Raw genomic sequence first — 23,534 nt, forward strand, 5'->3', positions numbered from 1 at the left:
TACTCTTTGCACACTGAGTTCGTCTGTCAACAGATCAATTATTAACATAGAACATCTCATTTCCTCTTTACGGAGTATCAACAATGAGAGACACAAATGTGTTTCCTCTTTCTTTCTTTCTTTCTGTACCCATTTCTTTTGGTATAACTATTAAGGGTTAATGTGTTTGATGTACTCAGGGAAGAGGTCATATGGTGATAAGAATGTCTGGGTCAGGCTGTCTGTTTGACTTGGTGGGGCGTTTGTGCCGGGTTAATAAGTACAGCATGAGGTGCAGCTGCAAGTCTTCACAGCTGAAAACCTGAAGTGCCTTTATCCTAGGAACTCAGTTAACCTTTCCCTCTCCACTTGAAAAAAAAGAACATTGCTCTATTCCTCGTCCAAAAGCTTTTCTGCCAACAAACAGCTTCAGCCTGAGAACAGGGCGTACTACAGCCACAGTCATTCCATCAGGTCCACATCCAGAGAAGGAAGGAGGAGTGAGGTTACAGAAGGATAACATTAGCACATGAAGAGAGAAGGCAAATCCTCGCTGCTGGCAATCCCTCCTCTCCGCGCAGTCAATTCCAGTCTTGTTTGTTATGTATCGGACCCAACACACACATACTAGCATAAGAATCCTTTTTCCTGTTTCTCCACCCACACCCATTTATTTCTGTCAGCCTTGATGTATAAACCTGCACACGCCTGAGAGCTTTGCAAGGGGTGTGGATGTTTTTGTAGCCGCCATGTTGGCCATTTATATCTGGCTACACTAAGATTAGAAACAAGGACCAATATACGAGCCTGCTGTGAAACCTGCAGCCGCCTCAATGGCAGCTGGCTGAGAAATGTGCAAGGGTAGCACATCTTCTCAAAGTCAAGGAGGACAGAATACTATCCCTGCACTGAGTTATTGACTCACATCATAGTAAACATATGCTTACGTGTTTGGGCATGAAGCCTGTGTAGGAGGGTTCCCAATGGGGGTGGGTCTCTCTTTTAGTGTCAACAAATACAAACATAAGTTGTAGCTTTATACTTTTAAGTTACTTATCAATGTTTTTTTATTTTGACAATGGGCAGGATGATATTGTGTAAAGGTAGTCAGTCATAATGAATGTTTTTACGCGACCAAACGAGATTTTAGAAAAATATTACATTTAATTAAGAAGGTGATCTATTGTAAGCAATCATAATTGTTTTATCTTCATCCCCCTCTTGTATATTTTCAAAATTCATGAGGCAGTACTAGCGGTCATGCAAAACCCTCTTTTCACCCTCTGTCTGCAACTATAGCCCAGTCTGCCCCGATTGGCTAGCGGGGCCAGTTCTGTTTTGATTGGTCAACTGTTTAGAGATGTCCCATGCTGGCCAATAGAAGCGCCAAGTAAACAAAGGAGTCTAATTGAGGTGTTTCAGGCAGGGGAAGGAGTGTGTGGGCGAGAAACTCTATCTGGTGTGACTTTTGGGATTTTAGCCTTTGCAGATCATTTACATTACATGTCACTTGTTAGACGCTTTTATCCAAAGCGACTTACATACCTAATACTGTGGACAATCCCCACAGGAGCAATTTGGGGTGAAGTGTCTTGCCCAGGGACACAACGACATGCTGACTGCAGTGGGGTTTGAACCTGTGACCCCCTGATCCGAACACCAACGCACAACCCACTGCACCACACGCCTCTCCATTTACATGCAGTAAAAACTATATAACACACTACAGGAAAGGGAAAACCATAATAGGGCCTCTTTAAGATGAATTCAGCGTCAGGGTGTTGTGCATGCTGGCTCACTGTCCTAGCCTACAGGGACACTTGATGGGAATGACCCATCTTTTAGGTGCTTGCCCTAAAATATATTTAACATTGATTGACAGCCACAGTTATCCATACCTGTAACGAATACAGGGTTCAGTCACTTTTTCCTCCAGATGGAACTCTGCCCAGGGGTCGGGCATAGCTTTGGCCTTTTCAATGGCATGTTTCCATCTAGCCTGTAGCAATAAATAAACAAAATGTATGAGCTGCTAGTATTTTTTTTTAGGCAAAAACAATGTATACATGGGAAGATTAGATGGTAAGCCATTCAATGCGAAGAAATGTGAAATGTAATCTGCACAAGAAAAGGCAGTTCAAATCCTTTCTTGTGCTCTTCCTGCCCTGTATTGTGCAGACTAATTGGGAACATATTAATTTCATAGGTTGCACTAATAATGCTCAGTAAATCAGGTTAAGGCGAAGGAAGCCTACGAAGCAGAGCATTTATCAACAAAACTGGGACTATGTAAACTAAAGCCTGCTCACACTTTAGTTTTTGTTGCAAACCAGGAGGAAAGAAAGGTTAAGGAAGAAAGGAAAAATATCTTCAGTAAATCATTTAAATGAAAATTATTTGAATTAATAATGAATACATATGTTTTATGGGTTTATTCATTGGTGGTCCACCAAGTTGTAATATTCCATAATGACCTAAATAATTTACTGCTACCTTAATACCAATGCGTACCATGTGATGTTTCACAGCGATCCAAATGCCATTATCAAAAAATAACTTTCTTGGTAAGACCCATGAATCAAGCATTCCTGGTAATCCAAACCTGCACCAGTAACCCAAACCCAGAACTGCACGGCAGTCCTGGTCCCTGTGCAGCTCATGTTTATATTTAGAGCCACGGATTTAAATGAATGTGAAGGGTTGGAGTGTCTCGTCTGTTTGTGACGAAGAGCAGATGTCAGAACTCATGTTCAACTGTAAGAGTGTTCAATTTCGCCATCCTGTCAGATATACTACACAAGACAAGGTCACAAGACTTAAGGGTCATCTGGTGCAGCCAGTTTTCTAAAAATACTTTTTGAAGTATAGTTAATTTGTTTTTCTTTAGTCATTTTCTGAAACCTTTTTTGTAATGCTTATAATTAAAAGAGAAATCTAAAAGAAAAATCGGAAAGAAAAATGTGCACAGTTGGTCGTAAAAATCTGTCATTTTTTCAGGGTATTTCTTTGAAATAACAGTCAAACAGTCCTTGTGTTTGTTAGAGTTAAAGTGGACCTATCATGCTATATTTGAATAATATAATGTAGGACCATACCTATATAAGGCATATTTATACTTTTTCTTTTTCAAAAACAGAAAAAGATCAAAAACAGATCATGCATTTTAGCCATTCCTCATTTCGCTCAATTTAACACCGTCTTTGCATGGGCTTATTCTGTGAGAACAGCACCATCTACAGGCCTGGCATATGTACTACAGCGTCTCCAGCGCTTTCGAACGGCAATGTCCGTGGCTGTCTCCTCCTGATTGGTGGAGTTGGCCCAATAGCCGTAGCGCCACTTCTGTGACGTCATAGAAGTGTTCAAATCTGGATCAGTCTGTATCAGATCCGTTGCAGCCCCTTTTTAACACTAGAACCGCCAACGGGTAAATTTTACCCGCAGCTGTTTTTGGATTGTTTGTAACTTTTTTTCCATAACATATTGAAGTCTCCCAGTCCTTGACTTTTCCTGAAAGTGTGTTATATAGCACCCTCTGTTGTTAAAAATCGCCCCAAAAAATGCCGTTTATACCCATATCCGCCAGCGGGTAATATTTACCTCATAGAAAATGCAGCATAAACACGACGTGTTGTTATAGCAACGCCTTATGTCTAATGCGGTTCCTTATAGATAGAGAGAGAGAGAGAGCCATAGATATATTGATAGATAGATAGAGAGAGAGATAGATAGTTATAGATAGTGTAACATCTTGGAGAATACAAGATCTTGGATGACTGAGCTCACGTCGAGGACGTAATGCATGTGTGCAGGTTACGTGCCAGTTGAATAAAGATGGACACTCGGAATGAGAGAAGTACTCCGCGTCGTCTGTTTATGTAGACAATTATATATCCATAGAACAGAACATTACAGATGGATCGATAGATAGTTATAGATAGATAGATAGAGAGATAGAGAGATTTGTACCTAAACAAAACACAAGTCTAACACCAAGCGTTTAAATCAGCACTGGTAGCGATATTTTATACTTCATGCTATCTGCACAAACTATGTCATATGAAAAGCTGAGAGTCCACAGAATCTATTGGTATACGTTATATCCCTGTGCGATCAAAACTCACTGTTCTGTATGATAAATAACAGAACATTGTACCTTGCAAATCAATAGCGGGTAAATCTTACCCGTTGGTGGTTTTAGGTCTACAGCAACCTCTGGCGGTTCTAGTGTTAAGAGATTTGGGAATGGAGGAAAATAGAGAGGGTTGTGTTTTCTGACACTTGGTGAGTTCCCTGGAACACCGGGGACACATATTCATGTATTAAAGACGTACAAGAGTGCATTTTGCATGATAGGTCACCTTTAAATAACTTGAATTGCTGAGAGTTAAATAACTCTAACAAACTCAAATTAAATAAAGTATGAGATTACAGTGTGGAGGAATGGAGGATGCATTGATTAGAATACACAGAACACCAAGGGATTGAAATAAAGAGTTGCTACAAAAGGAAAAAACAAAAGCAGTGAAGGGAAAGGACCATGGGCGCGGGAAGGGGGGTGCTGAGGGCGCTGCAGCACCCCCTAGCGGCAGACAGGGGGTGCGGAGTCTCACTGGAGGCCAAAATAATACCTCAATAATATAATACATTAACCGTGCTTTACGTCAACCTCATCATGACACTAGAGATGACGGCAGGAGTGTAATTTCCCGTGTTCAGTGAATGCAACAGAGGCAAGACACCAGACCAAACAGAGAGTTGCATGGAAATAAAAGTGTGCTTGTGTCATTCAAGCTCGGCTCTGTGTGTGTGCGGAAATAGCGCATTTAGTGTGTGTGTGTGTGTGTGTGTGTGTGTGTGTGTGTGTGTGTGTGTGTGTGTGTGTGTGTGTGTGTGTGTGTGTGTGTGTGTGTGTGTGTGTGTGTGTGTGTGTGAGAGAGAGAGAGAGAGAGAGAGAGAGAGAGAGAGAGACCGGTGCCGGCAGCAGGGACCGTGTTGTTAGCATCTGGTTAGCTAGTTGCACTAACGGACACAAGGAGCTGTTTGTTCCACAACAAGCTGGAGGAGAGCTCTCCTCTCAGACTGAGAGACTCAGGTGAGCTAAAGGACTCTCTGAGGGTTTAGATAGTTAACTTTAGTCTAAGTTATCTCAGTGGGTCTCAAACGGTTTGGTCACAAATTATTCAAAAGATTATTTCCGCGGCACACCTTCATATGATCATTTTGGTGTAAAAAAAATAAGAGAATAAAGTAAAAACAGTTATGAAATACTATATGGCAGTAAAACAAGAATACAATTTGAAAGGGGAGTGATTTGTAAAATATCCATAAAGTAAAAGAACATCTGCTTACAGTTGTGTTTCATCTTGTTGTTGAGAGATGTATCCATAGATCTCTCCATGTTGCTCTCAAAGTGCACCAGATTGATGCCTTTAACTTCAATATTTAAAAAAAATCTTCCCGGGGGAACATCCCCCGGACCCCCCTAGAGGAGGTGAGGTCCGCTCCCCACTCGCAAAAAATAGCACTTCACCCCTGCCTATATGCCGTGAGCTGATTATCGAGCCTTCATTGTAACAGTCTCGGGTGTACTGTGTGCTTTTTTGCGTGCTCTATAGTGCCCGTAATAGTGTTCACTGGAGTCCAGCACCTCAGCACCCCCACTCAAAATACCTTCCCACGCCTCTGGAAAGGACGGTAAATGGCAGAGTGGAATGGGGAAAAGGAGTGTGCAGATAGTCACTGGTGAATAGTTAGAGGAGGGAGATATCATTTCATCTGTAACATACCCGTGCTTTCTCAGACGAAACCTTGTGTGGCCGTGTTTCTGCCACCGTTTCTGTTTCATTCTAAGTAGAAAGTTAAAGAAAATGGGCGGCTTTTGGTCAGCAAACAAGAAAAAAAAGCATGAAATTCACATAGCATCCTGAAACAAAACAGCATTAATTGTCTTGATGCTTCACACAACAACACCACACATCCCGGCAGTTGGCTGGTGCACAGTGGCTCTGATAAGACGGAATGAAGCCCTTGTGTATCTCACTGCTGATGCACAAAAGGCCACAATATGAGCATTGAAAGACATGAAGCTTGATCACATTTTGGTGTAAACCGCTCTCTGGTGCTTCCTGTTGGAGAGAGTGCAGTTAAGAGGTGTCTGACCAGCTTCAATAAACAGATACACACATACTGGTACGTGCGTGCAGGCAGATGATCTCTCCTTATAAGGCAAAGGGCTGTTCTCACAGAGAATTGCAGAACTAATTGTTTACCATGATGCATGAACACAACAGGCTAAATACACACTGTTTGTTATGCTTCTTTCACTATTTCCCAACACTTGTTTGAACATTTTCTTTCTTTCTTTTTCTTCTGATACTTTCCATTGTTGCAGAGGCTCACCTTGAACATAAAGGTGGTCTTAGGGGAGTTTGACAGCTGCTTGGAGTAAACCAGATTCTTAAGGTAGTGACAGATTTCCACGGAGGGGTCGTCCAAGATTGGGCAAATGAAGTGCTTGTCGTACTCGCCGTCATCATCATCATCACTGGCGTTGTTGTCACTGAGAGAGTAGGTCCGCTGGTTGGGGGTTCTTTGTTGGACAGAGGGTCTCTTGGCGCTACCCTCCTCCTCCATAGTGAACATCATGTCGTCCTCCATGGTTTATGCTGCTGTTGTGTTGACAAAAGACAAGGCTGCATCATGACATCTCAATTAAATGCTAGAGTCAATATAAATATATACTTATAACTTTAAGCACCAGTATGTTATCAAAGGCGATGTGGATGTAACAGCTGGCTGCTGCAGAGCGATAAGGATCCAAACAAGATAAAGTTCTGGTGTTACCGCTTAACTGGTGTCACTGGGAACTGGTGATATTCTTTAATGGTAGGAATGTGTCTGGGGCGTGTTCTTTGAGGAGCCATTGTCGAATAACCAGGAAATACACATTTCGATCGCTTCTTCTGTCGTTTACATTCATCTTTTGGTATATTTGGCTGGATAGGAACACTTTGATGCACATTCAGTACCAGTGTGTGAGGTTGTGGTTGTGATGCCGATATCCGGACGCGTACAGCGAGGACTACAAAAAAAAAAACTGTTCAGCATCAGTAGCATGGCTTACGTGGTCACTTGTATAGGTTGTTCGAGGCTGTTACTTGGCGTGGCGAGAATATTGCTCCACTTTCTCCGGTCCCCGAGATTGGGCTTCCAGTAGCTCTGGAGAGAGCTTTCGCACCTGTGGCCACTAACGGTCATAATTTCTCTGCTTTGTTTCAAGACCCCCATCAGAAAGCTTTTGAATGGTGGTACTTTTCCAGTTGGTCTACCTGCTCTTCACGTAGTAGCTCTGCATGCCGTCGTTTAGGTGCTTTTTTTTTCTGGAGATAGGCACTGCTAAATCCACTCCTCCATAGTAAGACCCCCCGGAGGTCGAAGTTAATCTTAAATGTTACCATCTTATGCTTTGTAAGTTTGTTTCGTAACGGAAGAAATTTAAATATATTTATAAAACTGACAAGTCAAATCAAGCAATCTGATTGGTTGATAGTGTTTTTGCGGACCTCTTTCATTACAGATTTGAAAACATCGTTGCTTGCTTTAAAAGTAGCACAATTCATTATGTCAAACCTTGGAAAGTGTCTAGATATCCCTGCCCTGATGCCAAAGGAACTGCACACTGAATATGTTTTGCCCTTTGATGTCTATGTCTGGACCGCTGCGTAAAAAGGAGGCTTTCAGCCCTGTTACTTCTCCGCTGCTTTCTTGTTCGTTTGCTTTTCAACCCAACGGTATACTGTTTTTCTCAGACGCGGAGGGATACTGACTTTTTGTGAAAAGTAACTTACAATTCTACCCGTGGTATACGCTCAGTATATCACGGCTAAGAACCAATCAGATTGCTTCATTTGACTTGTCCGTTTTATAATTTTGATTATACCACGCCCCTTAGCTATGATATAATGAGCATATACCACGGCCTGTCGTGAGCTATTGCTTAAAGAGCCTGTGACACGAACCCAACAACTGTTGTGCAATGAAATAGTGGGCTACTAGTAATCTCGAACCGTCAGTTTAAAAAAGAAAAAGCGATACCGTTCCGATAAATATCAATAATTTTGAACATCGCGGGAAAATTCCTTCGACTCATTTTGAGGCTTTGGGGGAAGCCGGAAGTGACGTCAATGCGGGAACGCTTCACTGTGCGGCGAGAGAGCCAAACACGGACAAAGTGTGTTGTCATGCGTAGAAATGGTGAATTACTGAGTTTAGGCACGTTAATAACGTTTTAATGAAGTTGACTACAGTATATTCATATTTGTCAGTGCTTTCATGTCAATTCGGCGAACATAAACATAAATGATCGTGGTGAAGATGATGATTAAATTACGATTAAAAATCGGTAGTGAGAGCTGCTGAATTTCCTCCCGTCGGATGTGATATAAAAACAAATCGATTATTTTTGTAAACTCAAGTGGATGAAACTACATTTATTAGTGCTTTCATGTCAATTCGGCGAACATATGTAGGCCTGTCGTGATAATCGATAAATTGACTTATCGTACGATAAATAAAAATGGACTCGATAACTTTTCTGAGCTCGATAAATTGCCGTTTACATGCGTGTTTGTTTACATAAGGATGTGACCAGCATTTTAGCTAGGAGCGCTGTGGCTGCCAGACGAGCTGTGGCTGCCGTCCATGCGCGCTGTGAGGGGCGGAGCTGACACACAGCCAGGTCAGGACACTGTGTGCACGTACAGCAGCGTAGCAGCCAAATTAATAATATAGCGATAAGCGGGAGACAACGTGTGACTTACTCGCGGGGAATTTAAAATGAAATGGAATTGGTTACAAAACCTACACATCTCGATTCTCCGGTGTGGCAGTATTTTGGATTCAAGCCAAATCAACGAGGCCAACCTACGGACTTGAGTGAGCCGGGCGGTGTGTTGCATTTGTTTAAAAAAGGTAGCGACAAAAGCAGGCAATACCACGCATTTTAAACTACACCTAAAACACAACCAATCCATTCCGTTTTCCCAGCTGGTAGCAAACACGGCAGCTGGAGATGGAGAGCCCCCACCTTCCCGACAGTTTACAATCAAAGATGCATTTGCCCGGCAATGCAAACATGTTGGTGTTCCTTGCTCGAAAACTTCGAAAAACAGATTTGGATATGGCGTGTTGAGGCATCTGGGCCTTTGTATGGACAGTGGACTGTACACATGACTGTTGTTTTAAGGAGATTTTTTTTGCTTGTGAGACAATGTGTGCTCATATTGATTTATTTATATATATATATATTTATATATATTTATCTATCCATCTATATAGAGATGGATAGATAGATGGATTGAGAGCTCTGTTTTCCAGCCTGAGTCTATTTAATTTATTGTTTTGGTTGTGTGTGATTTAATTAATTTATTATAATTTAATTAATTTGTTTTCTTTATTATATATCATTTATATATTTTAATATTATTTCACATTTCATTTGCAATGTTGAATGTTCAATAAAAAGTTCTGTTTGAAAGGATGTACTAGAATTATTATGATATATTATCAGTATGTCAGTGGTCTAAAATGGTCTTACAATGGTGCCGACAATATTATCGTTTATCGCAATAATTTCCAGGAACATTTATCGTCCAACAAAATTATTTATCGTGACAGGCCTAAACATATGACACATTAAATGATCGTGAGGATGATGATGTAAAAATCTTTTGTTTGAGCCGGTCTGCATTTCCTGATGAGAAAACAAACCTTAGCTTTTTGTAGTTGCAGTCAGTGGTGTAGTGGGCGTTGGACGCAGGGGTACGCCGTACCCCCACTTATTTGAAGCATGATTTATTTTTTAAATAGTCTAATACATCTAAAATCATTGCCAGTGTTATCAGTTGCAAGTGTGTGTTTGTTGTAATAATGACAAAAACATAATAGGCAGATTTCACAGTAATTATAATAAAAACGTAGCTCAAGCATTTATGCAACTTGATTTGAAGCGTGTGTGTGTGAGGGGCAGAACTGTGTGTGTAGGGTGACCAGGTGTCCCGCACTGTGCGGGACTGCACACACAGCATTTTTATTATTTGTCCCGCGTCCCACACATTGAGACTATGTCCCGCATTTGAGTGATAGTCGCGCAGAAAGCCCGGATCGGTTCGCTGACAGCCGGCACCGCCCTTTATTATTATATTGTCTAAACGGCATCATGTAAGTTGCGCTGACAGGCGACACAGAGGTCCCCAAGCCCCCCCCCCCCCCGTTGACAGTTCACGAGCGCGTCCATAGTGTCTCCCGTCCACCCACCACCCCGTCCACCCAGTTAAACATCCCCACTACACCACTGGTTGTAGTAGTATACCAACATGGATTAAACGTGTGTTTTTTTTTTACCACAATGTTGGGGAAATTAATGGATAAAATGCACGGATTATTATTATTATTATTATTATTATTATTATTATTATTCCCACTCCGATCGGGACACTAGGTCCACCGTTTCCCCGCAGCGAGGCTCCCCCCGTTGACAGTTTACGTGGGCTGGGCTGGGTGCAGTGGCGGACTGGCCATCGGGACGAATCCCGATGGGCCGGTACCGAAGTGGGCCGGTCGGATAAATCACTAGCACATCCCCCACTCCCCCCGTTGACAATTTACTAATTGTGCCGAAGTGGGCCGGTCGAGAGTCCCGGGCTGATTTTTAGTCCCAGTCCACCACTGGCTACATGACCGTATGATCGCCCATATTTACGCACCTAATTCCTAAACTTCTAACAGATACAAAATAAACCGATCCTTCAGCCTCATATGAGCTCTCAGACACGTTCAAAATTAAACTGTCTGAGCTGTCTGAGCTTGCTGCTGTGTGCGCCATCGTGCGTTTACATGCAGATGCTGGGATCCTGAACGGTGCAGCTGGAGCGCTGTGCCCGCATTGACGTCAACCATAATTTGGCGGGACTTGAAGAATCCCCGAGAAGATCCAGGATATGGTCAACATTGAAGGGCAGATTAATGGTTATCAAAGTACAAATATCCAAAATCAGTTCAGTAACGGTTTTCAAGGGGACAATATTTACTCAAATTGATGGGTTTGGATGATGGGGGGAAATCGTGTCACAGGCTCTTTAAGTAGAGGATTCATAATATTGTTTGCGGAGACCAAAATTAATGACCAAGCAGAATTTTAAAGTCTAAATATCCCTGCACATGCAGCAATGATATTTATGCTGCTATCTTTGCAAAACGAGTAAACAGTCACATCTTATCTGGATAAGTGCTGCAAAGTGCAGAATACCGTTTTGATAAGGGATACATGTGTGTAGTCTTTAATAATAAACATGATCGCTGGTAGATAGCCACAGAACAGAAGTTGTATCACAATTTAACCTGGGCGGATCACAGCTCCACAGCTGAAGACTTCTCCACGCTGCTTTCAAATTGAGTAAACTACGTGTGCTTCACTTGTAGGCTGTCTGAAGGTGTACACAGGCAGGGCCGGCCCTAGTGTACACAGGCAGGGGAATTATAATTTTTTTGGGGGGGGAATTATAATTTAATGCAAAAATCTGTCACAAAAAGAGGTTGCACATTTAAATGCAGGTGTTGTTATGGCAACGTGACCGTCAGTGGCCAAACAGCCACATTTACTGCTGCAAATACTTTCAAACATGCTGTCGACACGTAAAGCAGTGGCAACTATGCCACCATTGCATTGACTTTTTCTCAGAAATACTGTCACATAACATCCATATATTTCAGTGTTAGGTTGATGCTTAGCTAAGCTAAATATGAAACACTTTAACTGACAGGACTCAGGATCAACTGTGTACTGTAGCTTCTAGCTTCATGTCGAACAGTAAGTCAACATTTTCCAGAGAGCTTTCTTTGAAATCACCAGAGGCCTTTACTACGAAGCTGGTTCAACCTAACCTGGATATGTTTGAGTTAGCCGGTTGGCCTAATCCAAAACATACGCGCTCTCGCTAAACTGTACTACGACGCGGGTTATCAAGTGGATCGCTCAAGCCAGCCGTGTCCTATCTAGTTAGGTGCGCGTTCACATGAAAGGGGTGGTATTTGGAGCATTCGACCAATCACAAACATGGAGAAGCATACTGACAGCGCCGCGTCATACTTCCTGAATGAAAAGTCAACTATAATATTAGACATATGAAGAAGTTAAACTTTAAACATCCATGACTTAAACACTTTATCCAGGATCAAAGCCACATAGTTGCACCTGCAAGGTGAATACAGCTGGTAAAAGAAAAAGTGTTTGAATGCGTACATTAAAAAGTTTATGATATCACTGCCCCGTTTAAGACACGAGAGGATCTGACTTTAATTACATTTGACTCGAATCAACTTAATGTGTTGCTCGTCAACTTAATGTGTTGCTTAAAATAATACTTCTGCATACAGTATGTGAGACTGTGAGTGTTGCACGGCCAGATACGGCTCAGCTGACTCAGATAAGGAAATATATGATACATTATGATGTGATATGCCGCGGACCAGTGGCGGCCGGCCCATAGGGGCGCTACTCCACCTCTTCCCACATACAAAAAAAAATATTTAAAAAAATATTAAAATTAAAAAATATATATTTCAAAAATATATATATTTTATATTTTTAATTTTTTATGAACAAGGTAAATATCATACAATTGGTATCAGTAAAATGTATAATCTACAATAAAATCTTGTTTAAAATTGTGTTACGATGTCTAAAGTTACTGATAAGTCACATGTTTCCTGCCTGGCCTTGCCCTTGGCATTAGTTTATCATTACGGGGCGCTGCCCCCGAGCCAAACAGCAACAATCAGCACGTTGCAAAAGTCTCAATAGTAAACTGTGCCGCCGAAACATAATTTCAGCCAATCAGCGCCGTCAAATATTTTGGTCACAAGGGCGCTCACGATAGCGTCCACGTTGCTTACGTGCGTTGACGTGAGTTGTTTTTTTTAGACTCGTGAGGAACTGGGGTAGTATCTATAGTAACGCAGTGTAGGCGGAGCCGTGACGTCATCTTCAATGAGCTCCCCAGAAAAACAACACAGCTGTTAGCTCTTAGCACTCAGAGCTCACAGCTCTTCATATCTGTTCAGAAACTAGACAAAAGTTAAACAAGTACAAACCACATACTGTCTGTGTCATGGCGAATACAGTCGCTGGTTTATTTATGTCTGTATAGGCCGTTGTTGTGAGTGTGGACGGTCGGAGCATTTACAACGTTAGCTTAGCCAAATCTCCATTAGAAAACAAGCATTTTAAAAGGTTTTTCGCCTGCCGTCTGTCTGCAGACATGTCAAAGCCTTAATTCATGGTTTGTACTATCCGGTATCAGTATGTTGTTACTTCGGCATCATTTTGAAACGTGTATTACAATTAAATCACGGTTGAATATGTTCATCTTGCTGTAGTTGTAGCCCCCTTGACAGCGATTCTCTCTCTAGTTTAGCATACTCAGCCCGACTCAGCCTGGTTGTTCCTGGCCCTAGAACCACGATTTTATGGGGCCATTACATCACCAGAAGTCCCAATTTAAGGGGTAATTTCTCCCCCCAAAAGATTTTTTACTCACTATATCAACAGCCCCACCAAAAATATTTTCCACCAGCCGCCACTGCCGCGGACTGTACTTAATGTTACTCTGATCCGGTTACTTATGTTGTGGCATATGTAAGTAAGCTTTCTTAACGCTAATGTTATAATAGTCAGATTGCTCTGAAGATGGGAGGTGATATTCTATTAATGTTCACGTTCACACAGTCTGATTTTTGCCGGCCGTCTTTCCTGCAACGGCAGCTTTTCTGTATTTCCTTTCTCCTGTAATATGACTTGATCGCTTTAAACTCAGCACACTGAGCTCTGATTGGTCAGCAGGCAGTGCTTTCACTGAGTTGAGCTCTTAAGGCCCAGATACACCGGCCAGTCACCTGAGAAGTCGCCGACACCGACTGTTGCGTCGCCGGACTCTCCTGCGTATTTGCCGACTTCGCGCACTGGAACACACCGCAAATCCGAGCCGAGCACGTATGAACTGCGTATGCGTGAGTGGCAATAACTCTCCTTACCAGCAGGCGGCGGTAGTGTGTATTCATCATTCAAAAGAGGCAACAACCGGAACAACCGGAAGACAGAGAAGAAGAACAGACTCCGTGATATAAACAAACAACAAATAGCGTTTTTCTTTCCATTTTTGCTCTCGTCCATTGAAAACATGAACGAACAGGAGCTCTATAAACCGATGAGGTGAAATAGCCGTCCGTGTGTGTTCCATCTTCCATTTTAAATCATTTGTTTACCTCCCTCACTTCCGTTAACGCTTCTCATGCACTGATTCGCTAGCTGAACAGCCAATCAGTGTTATCCCTTTGTCCGACTTCCGGTGGTGTTCCCGACGCCGATTCAACATGTTGAATCGGCAAGAAAAGGCGTCAGGTCGGCAGAAAAGACCCGACGGTGCGGCGCACACCTATCCAAATAGGGCGTGCCCACGCTCATGTTCGGCCCGACTCCCATTTACTGCCGATTTTGGAGTGGTGCTCTGGGGCAGGTTAGCCGCACAGCATACGTTACCATGGAGATCCAGCCTGCTAAAAAGAGAACCAGCTTCGTAGGACCGGAAACCCCGAGTTTTCCCGGAAGTTAGCCGGCTAAGCGAAAATCCTGCTTCATAGTATACCCCCCTGGTAACGCTAAAAAACATAACATTTAGATTGTATGACAAAGTGTTTATTTAATATCTCTGGCTAGCTATAGCTACTTGCTAACGGTTTAGCTTACCCCCTGCGATTCAAAGTAACGTCAACGTAGCTGTAATTTATGCTTTGCTTACATGTTCGCATAACTTGGAAGTTTACTGACATTTACATACCTTGTTCACCTGGCTCAAGTGGTGGCTCTGGGGTGGTTGTGTGAGCCACCACTTGAGAATTGTCGTCTTTTTTAAGATTTTTTTTTTCTTATGTCCATCTTCAAAAACTCTAAGTCCGACTGACAGTTCAAACACTGTCACAGCTCACAGGACCTGTCAGCCAATAAGACAGATGTTTATTTCCATTCAACTCTCTGGTTGGTCTGATGTCTTGCCTCTGTTGCATTCACTGAACACGGGAAATTACAATGATGCCGTCCTCTCTAGTTTCATGATGAGGTTCAGGTAAAGCACTTAATGTATTATATTATTGACTCAATAATATAATACATGTCTTTGAGAGTAGGTAATCTAGGCATATTAACAAAATTAATTAAACATATTTATCACGGGGAAGGTGTACTGAGATTTTTTTTGTTTTCCTTTTGTTGTTGTTTTTCTTCCCTTTTTTTGTTGTTGCTAGGGGGCCCTTAGTGGCTGCTTAATGTCGCTTAATGGGTCGGGCAGGCTCTGTACACAGGTCTCAGGTGGACTTGGTATCACATTAAGAACAATATTCAGTAATAAGTCTGCCATAAATAACTGGTTTAAATTACTTATTCAAGCGTTCAATGTTTTGAACAGACATCCCCAGTAACCTCATTGTCCTTATTAGTCCTCGCTGTACGCGTCCGGATATCGGCATCGCAACCACAACCTCACACACTGGTACTGAATGTGCATCAAAGTATTCCTATCCAGCCAAATATACCTAAAGATGAATGTAAACGACAGAAGAAGCGATCGAAATGTGTATTTCATGGTTATTCGACAATGGCTCCACAAAGTACACGCCCCTTACACATTCCTACCATTAAAGAATATCACCAGTTCCCAGTGACACCAGTTAAACGGTAACACCTGCACTCATGCTGCTGGTGCAACGTGCTCCCATGCGAAGCAACTATTGATATTGTCAAGCTAAGGTATGCTGCAATACAATTTCACCAAAGGCATTTTGACTTACATTAGACGCACGTATTAAATAAACTACCTACCTTATAACCGGAAACAAATACACCTTTATTCACTCAATCATGACGGACTGAGGGACAGGGAGCCTGTTCTTCTTGTGCCTCGAAGTTTCAGAAAGAATGTACAGCTGTAGTAAAACTCTCCTCCCAGACTGGGTCGGGCCTGCTTCTCCAATGTATCCTGAAGGTCCGGGGACGTGTCTGGCAGCGGGGATTAAGTTCTTGTTACCGTCCTCCACGGCGACGTGAGCTCTCGCCACGTACAACACTACTGCTCTCTGACAGACACGCCCCAACGTCCTGCTGCGTTCATGGTTTTCGGAAATACAAGACATCAACAGATGATATTAAAGCGATGAACAGGAGTCTTTTCAAATGTAAATTACTTCCAAGAATGTGTTATTTGAAAACTTAAAGTTAATTGTAATTTTAAAACATATCAGCAGTCACATTATCTTAAATCGGAAACGCGAAATATGGTAGTTAAGACTGCGGAAGAGCATTTGAAAGCAGAATCAGATTAATTACATATTACAGCTAACTGTAAAGTGGGTTTAGATATGCACACTGAAGTACACATAAACAAGTATCATTGACAGTTTAGACACCCGAGACCGAGTATTCAACCTACATAAAATAGCTTAGTCAGGGGTTTCTGACTACACATATAAGATGTGTATAAGAAAAGTCCAACAGGTGACATGTGACACAACCTAATGTAAATGCAAACAACCAGCTCAATATTAATTTGCACCACGAGTTAGCAATGATTTCAAAGTGGTTTCTCCCTTTAGTTGTCGTTGTTATTATTAGGATACGTTTGCTTAACCCTGCGCCACTCGAAATAAGTTAAATAAAGGCCCAGCTGATTACCTCTATATGTAGCCAAAGCACGAACAGAATGGTTCAAATAAGTAAAACCACGACCCGAACATTAGGAATAAATATTTTGGTCATCTTATCCCCACGATGTGGTAGCGTGGCCGAGTGGTCTAAGGCGCTGGATTTAGGCTCCAGTCATTTCGATGGCGTGGGTTCGAATCCCACCGCTGCCAAAATCTTTTCATCTACTTGATATTTTATTAAAAATACAGGTTGTAAGTTAACGAAACCCATGGATTGAGTTATTTATAAGATAACATTTAAAATATAAATAGGATATTCTCTTGTTATGAACTACCTAAATGGACTACAATCACTCCCACATCATGCTCTTCAATCAACTAAACTTCTTGGGCATGTGGCCTAGCTATCTTAAGTAATATGTTATAAGGAAGTAAAAACGTTATTTCAGCAGTTCCACTCCCAATGAAACAATTGACAACCCACAAAATATCCGGGTATCCACCATAATGAAAAGTATTGGCTTGATAACAAAATTTATTTTTTATATCCACCTTTATAAATAAATTAACCTTAACTGTTAGCAAACGCCAGCTAACGAAGTGTAAACAGAGCATCAGATAACGGAGTATTTGGAACGCTAATAGCGGAGTTAATCTTAATGACAACTCGACACAACAGTTTAAATTAATCCTACACTGATGGTTATATCACATACAGAACTGTAGTAAGACTCACCGTGTTAATATCGACTTTTAAACTTCGATGGCGTCCGTTGTTTTCACTTTGTACGCCCCCTACGAAAAAAAAAACTAGCTAACATTGCCTTCTATGCTTCAACATTTCTCCGCCGTGATCGGTCAAATGCTGGGTGAATGTTGGAGCCACGAACATAATTGGCCAGCAAATGTTGGGGCCTGCCTTCTCATTGGCCAACGAATGTTGGAGCTCGCACTCTCATTGGTCAACGAATGTTAAGGCTGCAGTCATTTCGATGGTGAGAGTTCGAAACCGACCGCTCCAAAAATATTTTCATGTGCTCAATATTATATCTAAATAACGGTTGTTAATACATGAACCCATTGATGGACATATTTATAAGCAGAGGTGGAAAAGTATTCAGATTTTTTACTTAAGTACAAGAGTGTAGGAATACTATTAAAAGTAAAAGTCCTGCAATCCAAATGCTACTCAATTAAAAGTAGAAGAACTTGGCACCAAATATACTTAAAGTACCAAAGGTAAAATAATTCATTATTCAGATATATCACATGTTTTGATAAACAAAAATTGATGCATTAGAGTGTTATGAGAGCTGGTAAATGTGTCTCTAATTTGATTTACTTTGTATACTGCGTATAGCGTGGCTTTTGAATTTTACTCCAGGTGTAATTCATGTCTTATTTAAGTGGTGTTTCAATTTGACATTATTAATCCAAATCTGCAATGTTATTTAAAGTATTACATACATGTATAGTGGAGTAAAAGTACACTTTTTGGGCAAGTTCATGAGATCTTTCTAGAGGGTTATCAAGAATAACTTTTATCCAATGACCTTTTCCCTCTCTGTCTGTGTCTGTGTATTCTCTTGTTCCGATTAACCCAGCCAAATCTTTTTTCTTGTTTTGTATCTATATCTACGCCGTGATCCGGAGTCGAGGCTGATCCTCTTGCTGTAGTCCTGTATCTTGGATCCTCTATCCTGAGTTCTGGATTAAGTCGTGGACTTCGGGTCGTGGCTGAACCTGTCTCTGCGGTCCTGCCTTGGGTCTCGTCATGCTGCTTCCCCTGCTTCCACAGGATTGTAGCTGACATCCTCGTGGATTTATCTTCTTATTACAGACACATGCATTTCCTAACATTCGGTCTATATGCTGTATAATGTATTATCTCTTCGATTTACACAAGGCAACTATTGCACGTCTGTCCATCCTGGGAGAGGGATCCCTCCTCTGTTGCTCTCCCTGAGGTTTCTCCCATTTTTTCCTCTTTAAAACTGTGGGATTTCTCTGGAACTTTTTCCTTGTACGATGTGAGGGTCTAAGGATAGAGGGTGTCGTTTTTCTCATACTGATATTCTGAACAATCTGTGCTGTTGTATTAGCTGTAAAGTGTCTCTACTGTAGGCTATTTTTATTATATGTACAGCACTTTGGCTTGACCAAAAATCGTTTATAAATGTGCTATAAAAATATAACTTGATTTGATTTGAAGTAAATCTACTTAGTTACTTTACACCACTGTTTATAAGATAGAGAAAACAGAAAGATACTTTTCTCTTGTTATGCACTTCCTAAAATCACTGCTTAGCAGTGCCATCTTGTGGCTGTTCAGTTACTGCATTCTTGAACTCATTCTCACTAACAATACATTTTTATGACTAAAAAGCAATAATGTAAGATGAAACATCTGTCAACAGATGCATATGTCTACTGAGCCCTGCCACTTCTAACCAGAATATGATGTACACAACACAAAAAAAACTCTCAATTTAAATATCTGCAACCAAACTCTTCTATCTTCTTGGCCACATTTTCTTTTATAAAAGGAGGCTGAGATCAAGAAAAAAAAATTCAAAACATAGAAAATAATTAAAACTAATAAGAAATCCTTAGGACGGCAGTTTTTATGTTGTAATATTGTTATTGCACAAAATGGAGCAGGTGTAACCAATATATTGTTGGCTTCACACTGTGTCACTTCACTGAAAATATAACAGACATTATAAATAAAAAAGGAAACAGACTGTTTCTCGAGAGAGCAGTTCATCACATTTAATAAGAATCACAGACAACTTAATGAATTGTGATCAATAATGATATAAAGATTCAAAAAGTGACTCAAAGTATACAGTAATTGTCACGTGTTTGACATCCTGACGTCTCTATCTAGATTGGTCTGAGTACATTTTCTACGATCAGTCCTGGTGATAAGAATACATATCTTGGAGTTATCAGGTTTTACTAGGCCCTGACTTTTTCCTTTATATGCTGCGAAGCCACAAGTTGCATTTTCTGGATGGCTAGCTGCGTATCTTCAGGAGAAATCCCAAGATGCCATACAGCCCGTACTGTATTAGAAAAATGGGGGTACATGAGAACTTGTATCCCCTGTCCCAGTGCTGCCTCCTCTCCTTCGCCAACCTCAGCCATGCGAGCACAGAACTCAGAGGGGCTTAAAGTGGGCTCCTGTATACGGAAACGCAGGATGTTTGTCTCCACGGTGGCCATGTCTACAGCGAATACAGCAGGGTCACATTCAAGCAGAGCTGGGAGGAGAAAAGAAACAAGAAGAAGTTACAAGCAGTGAGTTAATGATTGATCTTTTATAGACTTTATTATGAGCTTTACCTTGAGCAAAGGTTTTTGCATTGTGGTGATCTTCCTCCAGTCTTCCAACCATCTCTAGTAAAGACAGTTTTCCAGCTGCTGCAAGGATACCAGCCTGCCGCATCCCCCCACCCAGGGCTTTACGGCACCGCACTGCCCGGGTTATGAAGTCTTTGGGTCCAGCCAGCATGGTTCCCACCGGGGAACCCAGACCCTGTGACACACGTAATGTAAAGTTGTATGTTGTTTGCCTACAAGTTCTTTGTTGTTCACATATAACATTTCTCCCAAAAAAAAATCATGTTTAGGTCCATTCTACTCAATGTTATACTTAATTATCATTGATGCTGCTGTCATGACACCTGAATTTCCCTCTGGGGATTAATAAACAAAATGTAGGTTTATGTGTCCTCTGTGTGTGTTTGTGTTTTGCAGTCCCACCTTGGAGAGGCACACACTGACGGTGTGTGTGTGCTGCAGTATGGTGGATGGAGGCAGCCCCATGGCCACAGCAGCGTTCATCACCCGGGCTCCATCCATGTGAACTGACAGACCATATTTATCTGCAAGAGCACGGACCTTGGAGATGGAAACAAGCCTGTGAGCGATGCAGCATCTTCCATTCTGTTGTGTTAAGGCAAGTATCATGGCTGCTTTCACATGTTGACACACAAAGGTAGTGTAGTACCATGGACAGATAATGAAAGAATGGTACATAAATAGTTTTTAGCAATATACTTCATATACCTATTCTACTTTATTTGATTTAATCATGTAATGTTGAGTATTCATTATAAGCGTGTTTGATCTTAATTTATCTTATTCTCATATTGGGTTTGTTTTTTATTGTGGATTGTCAAGAATGTGATGTTTGTGTTAGATTTATATCCCTTGGTCTATGCCAAGTGGATCCATTCAGTAATCCATCCTTAAAAATAACACAACATATTGTGCTCCTGACTCTCCACACAAACACACACACACACCTCCTGCAGGAAGGTCAGAGGCAGCACTCGCCCTCCCTGTATGTTGTGTGTGTTCTCCACACATATGAGGCGTGAGCGGGGGTAGTGGGGGTCTGGGTACCCATGGCGGATCTTCGATTCTAGCTGCTCCAAGTCAAATGATCCATCGGGCAGATTGTCCACTGTGGTGGCGTGGACACCAGCAAGCTGTGGTCGACACACAAACATGCAATTAATGAATGCAATGCAGATGATAAGGAAAAATGTGCAGAGGGCCTGCCAACAGGTGGCTGCTCACTCACCTGTGCACTCCCTCCCTGCTCGTAGATGTGCAAATGTGACAGATTGCCCACAATCATCTCATCGCCCCGCTCCCTGCAGTGCACCATCACTGCATGATGATACGTTTTTCATTATCATTCAGACCTTTTGAAAACCAACTCAGACTCAATAAAACTCACCTGCTATGAGATTACTCATGGTTCCAGTGGGAACAAACAGAGCGGCCTCCATTTGAAACATCTCAGCTGCAATTTCCTGCAACTCTGCACAAATCAGAGAATTAAATAACATTCCCAATTACACACTAACTATTAGATTACTTATACATTTATAATGTAAGTGTAGCCGACTTAATTGTTTTTGTAATTGTTCTTTATTTTTTGTTTAAAAAAATGGTATTACTTTTTTTTAAACTATTATTATACCATAACATTATAGCTTTATTATTATTATTATTTTATATTATTATTATTATTATTATAAAACGGTCCTTAAAATTAAATCAAACTTACAAATGCGGTCAAGCCAGCCTCCACTCGGGAAAACCTAGTCAAGCCAGCCCGCACATGATATTGCGGTGCGCGAATATCCTATGCATTACGGTAGAGTCACTCCAGGGTGATAGCAGGACATCCCATCTAGTCACTCAGAAAAAATCAGGACATTCTGATGTACAGTTTCAAAATATAGTAGATAATAGTGAGATGAGTCTTTGATACTGGACAGTTTTTGTTTTATTCTCATCTAAAAACAGGGATGATAGCTCATACAATAGAGATTTCAAAGGTATTTTATTTTGAAACTCTACATCAGAATGTCCTGATTTTTTCTGAGTGACTAGATGGAATGTCCTGCTATCACCCTGGAGGGAAATTAGTATTTGATACTGGACAGTTTTTGTTTTATTCTCATCTAAAAGCAGGGATGATAGCTCATACAATAGAGATTTCAAAGGTATTTTATTTTGAAACTCTACATCAGAATGTCCTGATTTTTTCTGAGTGACTAGGTGGGGTGTCCTGCTATCACCCTGGAGTGAGATGAGTCTTTGATACTGGACAGTTTTTGTTTTATTCTCATCTAAACACAGAGGGATGATAGCTCATAGATGAGACTTCAAAGGTCTTATTTTGAAACTGTACATCAGAATGTCCTGATTTTTTTCTGAGTGACTAGATGGGGTGTCCTGCTATCACCCTGGAGTGAGATGGATCTTTGATACTGGACAGTTTTTGTTTTATTCTCATCTAAAAACAGGGATGATAGCTCATACAATAGAGATTTCAAAGGTATTTTATTTTTGAAACTCTACATCAGAATGTCCTGATTTTTTCTGAGTGACTAGATGGGATGTCCTGCTATCACCCTGAAGCGAAATGAGTCTTTGATACGGGACAGTTTTTGTTTTATTCTCATCTAAACACAGAGGGATGATTTTTTTGACTCTACCTTAATGCATAGGATATTCGCGCACCGCAATATCACGTGCGGGCTGGCTTGACTAGGTTTTCCCGAGTGGAGGCTGGCTTGACCGCAGTAACTTACAAAAGAACGAGGGTTTAAACAAATGCATGAATCATTGTGTTCATGGTTCGGTTCTTACCGTTAACACACGGGTCTTCTCTCATCACGTCATCTCCCACCTCGGCCACCGCCATGGCCTGCCTCATCGCCGGCCCGGGTTTGGTCACCGTGTCGCTGCGGAGGTCCACAACTCGGACATGGGCCGCCGTTCCCGGGCCTGGTTGGCTGGCCTTGCCGCTGTTGTAGTAGCTGCGCGCGGAGCTCCGTCCCGGAAAGCCAGCTGCTGCATCTCGTGCACTGAGCGTTTTTTTGGAGGCGACAACCTCGTGGTTTACAAGTTTACACAACACTCTGCAGGAAAACGTTTTCAAAGACATGATGATGCTTCTATATCCATGTTCATGTCAAGTTTGTATTGAACTTTGGATCGTTCAGTCGTTATCGATAATCATTGACTGCAAGGAAAGCTAACAGACAACCGATCAGCTCATCAGCATGCACAGAGCAGCGAGAGCCTCAAGGTGGCGTCACGATCACAACAAAGCTAATTATAGCCCTGCTGCTTTGTTAACTCTGACATTAATGTTCCGAAATCTCCATACTTCATTCAAGAATTGCCATTCAAAGCTGTAGCCTTAGTATAATCCAGGCAGGGAACTAAATTATGGAGTGACTACAGTCGTATCCATAACAGACCAGCAAACA

At 41.6% G+C, this 23,534-nt stretch overlaps 2 protein-coding genes across 9 annotated transcripts in view; both read right to left on the reverse strand.

Moving 5' to 3' along the window:
* eef2k (eukaryotic elongation factor 2 kinase) overlaps positions 1–17,561 on the reverse strand; it is a 36,330-nt gene extending 18,769 nt beyond the window's left edge. For 2 of the 8 annotated variants that reach the window (XM_079660844.1, XM_079660843.1), the window contains exons 1-5: positions 17,468–17,557; positions 15,911–16,189; positions 6,382–6,650; positions 5,769–5,828; positions 1,878–1,978 (exon numbers count right to left, since the gene is read on the reverse strand). In XM_079660844.1, coding sequence (XP_079516970.1) covers positions 1,878–1,978; positions 5,769–5,828; positions 6,382–6,639 — 419 coding nt within the window. In that variant the 5' untranslated portion in view covers positions 6,640–6,650; positions 15,911–16,189; positions 17,468–17,557. Of the gene's footprint in view, positions 1–1,877; positions 1,979–5,768; positions 5,829–6,381; positions 6,675–14,873; positions 15,012–15,910; positions 16,190–17,467 lie in introns of those variants that run through there. The other 6 variants (XM_079660841.1, XM_079660839.1, XM_079660838.1 and 3 more) reach the window with 6 other exon arrangements.
* A 1,914-nt stretch (positions 17,562–19,475) lies between these two features.
* The window catches only part of tha1 (threonine aldolase 1), a 4,099-nt gene continuing 40 nt past the window's right edge, over positions 19,476–23,534 (reverse strand). Inside the window, exons 1-7 of the mRNA XM_079660845.1 lie at positions 22,909–23,534; positions 21,485–21,568; positions 21,326–21,414; positions 21,045–21,230; positions 20,500–20,637; positions 20,080–20,272; positions 19,476–19,997 (exon numbers count right to left, since the gene is read on the reverse strand). The exon at positions 22,909–23,534 is cut by the window's right edge and continues 40 nt beyond it. Coding sequence (XP_079516971.1) covers positions 19,693–19,997; positions 20,080–20,272; positions 20,500–20,637; positions 21,045–21,230; positions 21,326–21,414; positions 21,485–21,568; positions 22,909–23,206 — 1,293 coding nt within the window. The 5' untranslated portion in view covers positions 23,207–23,534 and the 3' untranslated portion in view covers positions 19,476–19,692. The remainder of the gene's footprint in view (positions 19,998–20,079; positions 20,273–20,499; positions 20,638–21,044; positions 21,231–21,325; positions 21,415–21,484; positions 21,569–22,908) is intronic.

Source organism: Notothenia rossii (genome assembly GCF_949606895.1).
Source record: "Notothenia rossii genome assembly, chromosome: 11".
Classification (NCBI taxonomy): Eukaryota; Metazoa; Chordata; class Actinopteri; order Perciformes; family Nototheniidae; genus Notothenia; species Notothenia rossii.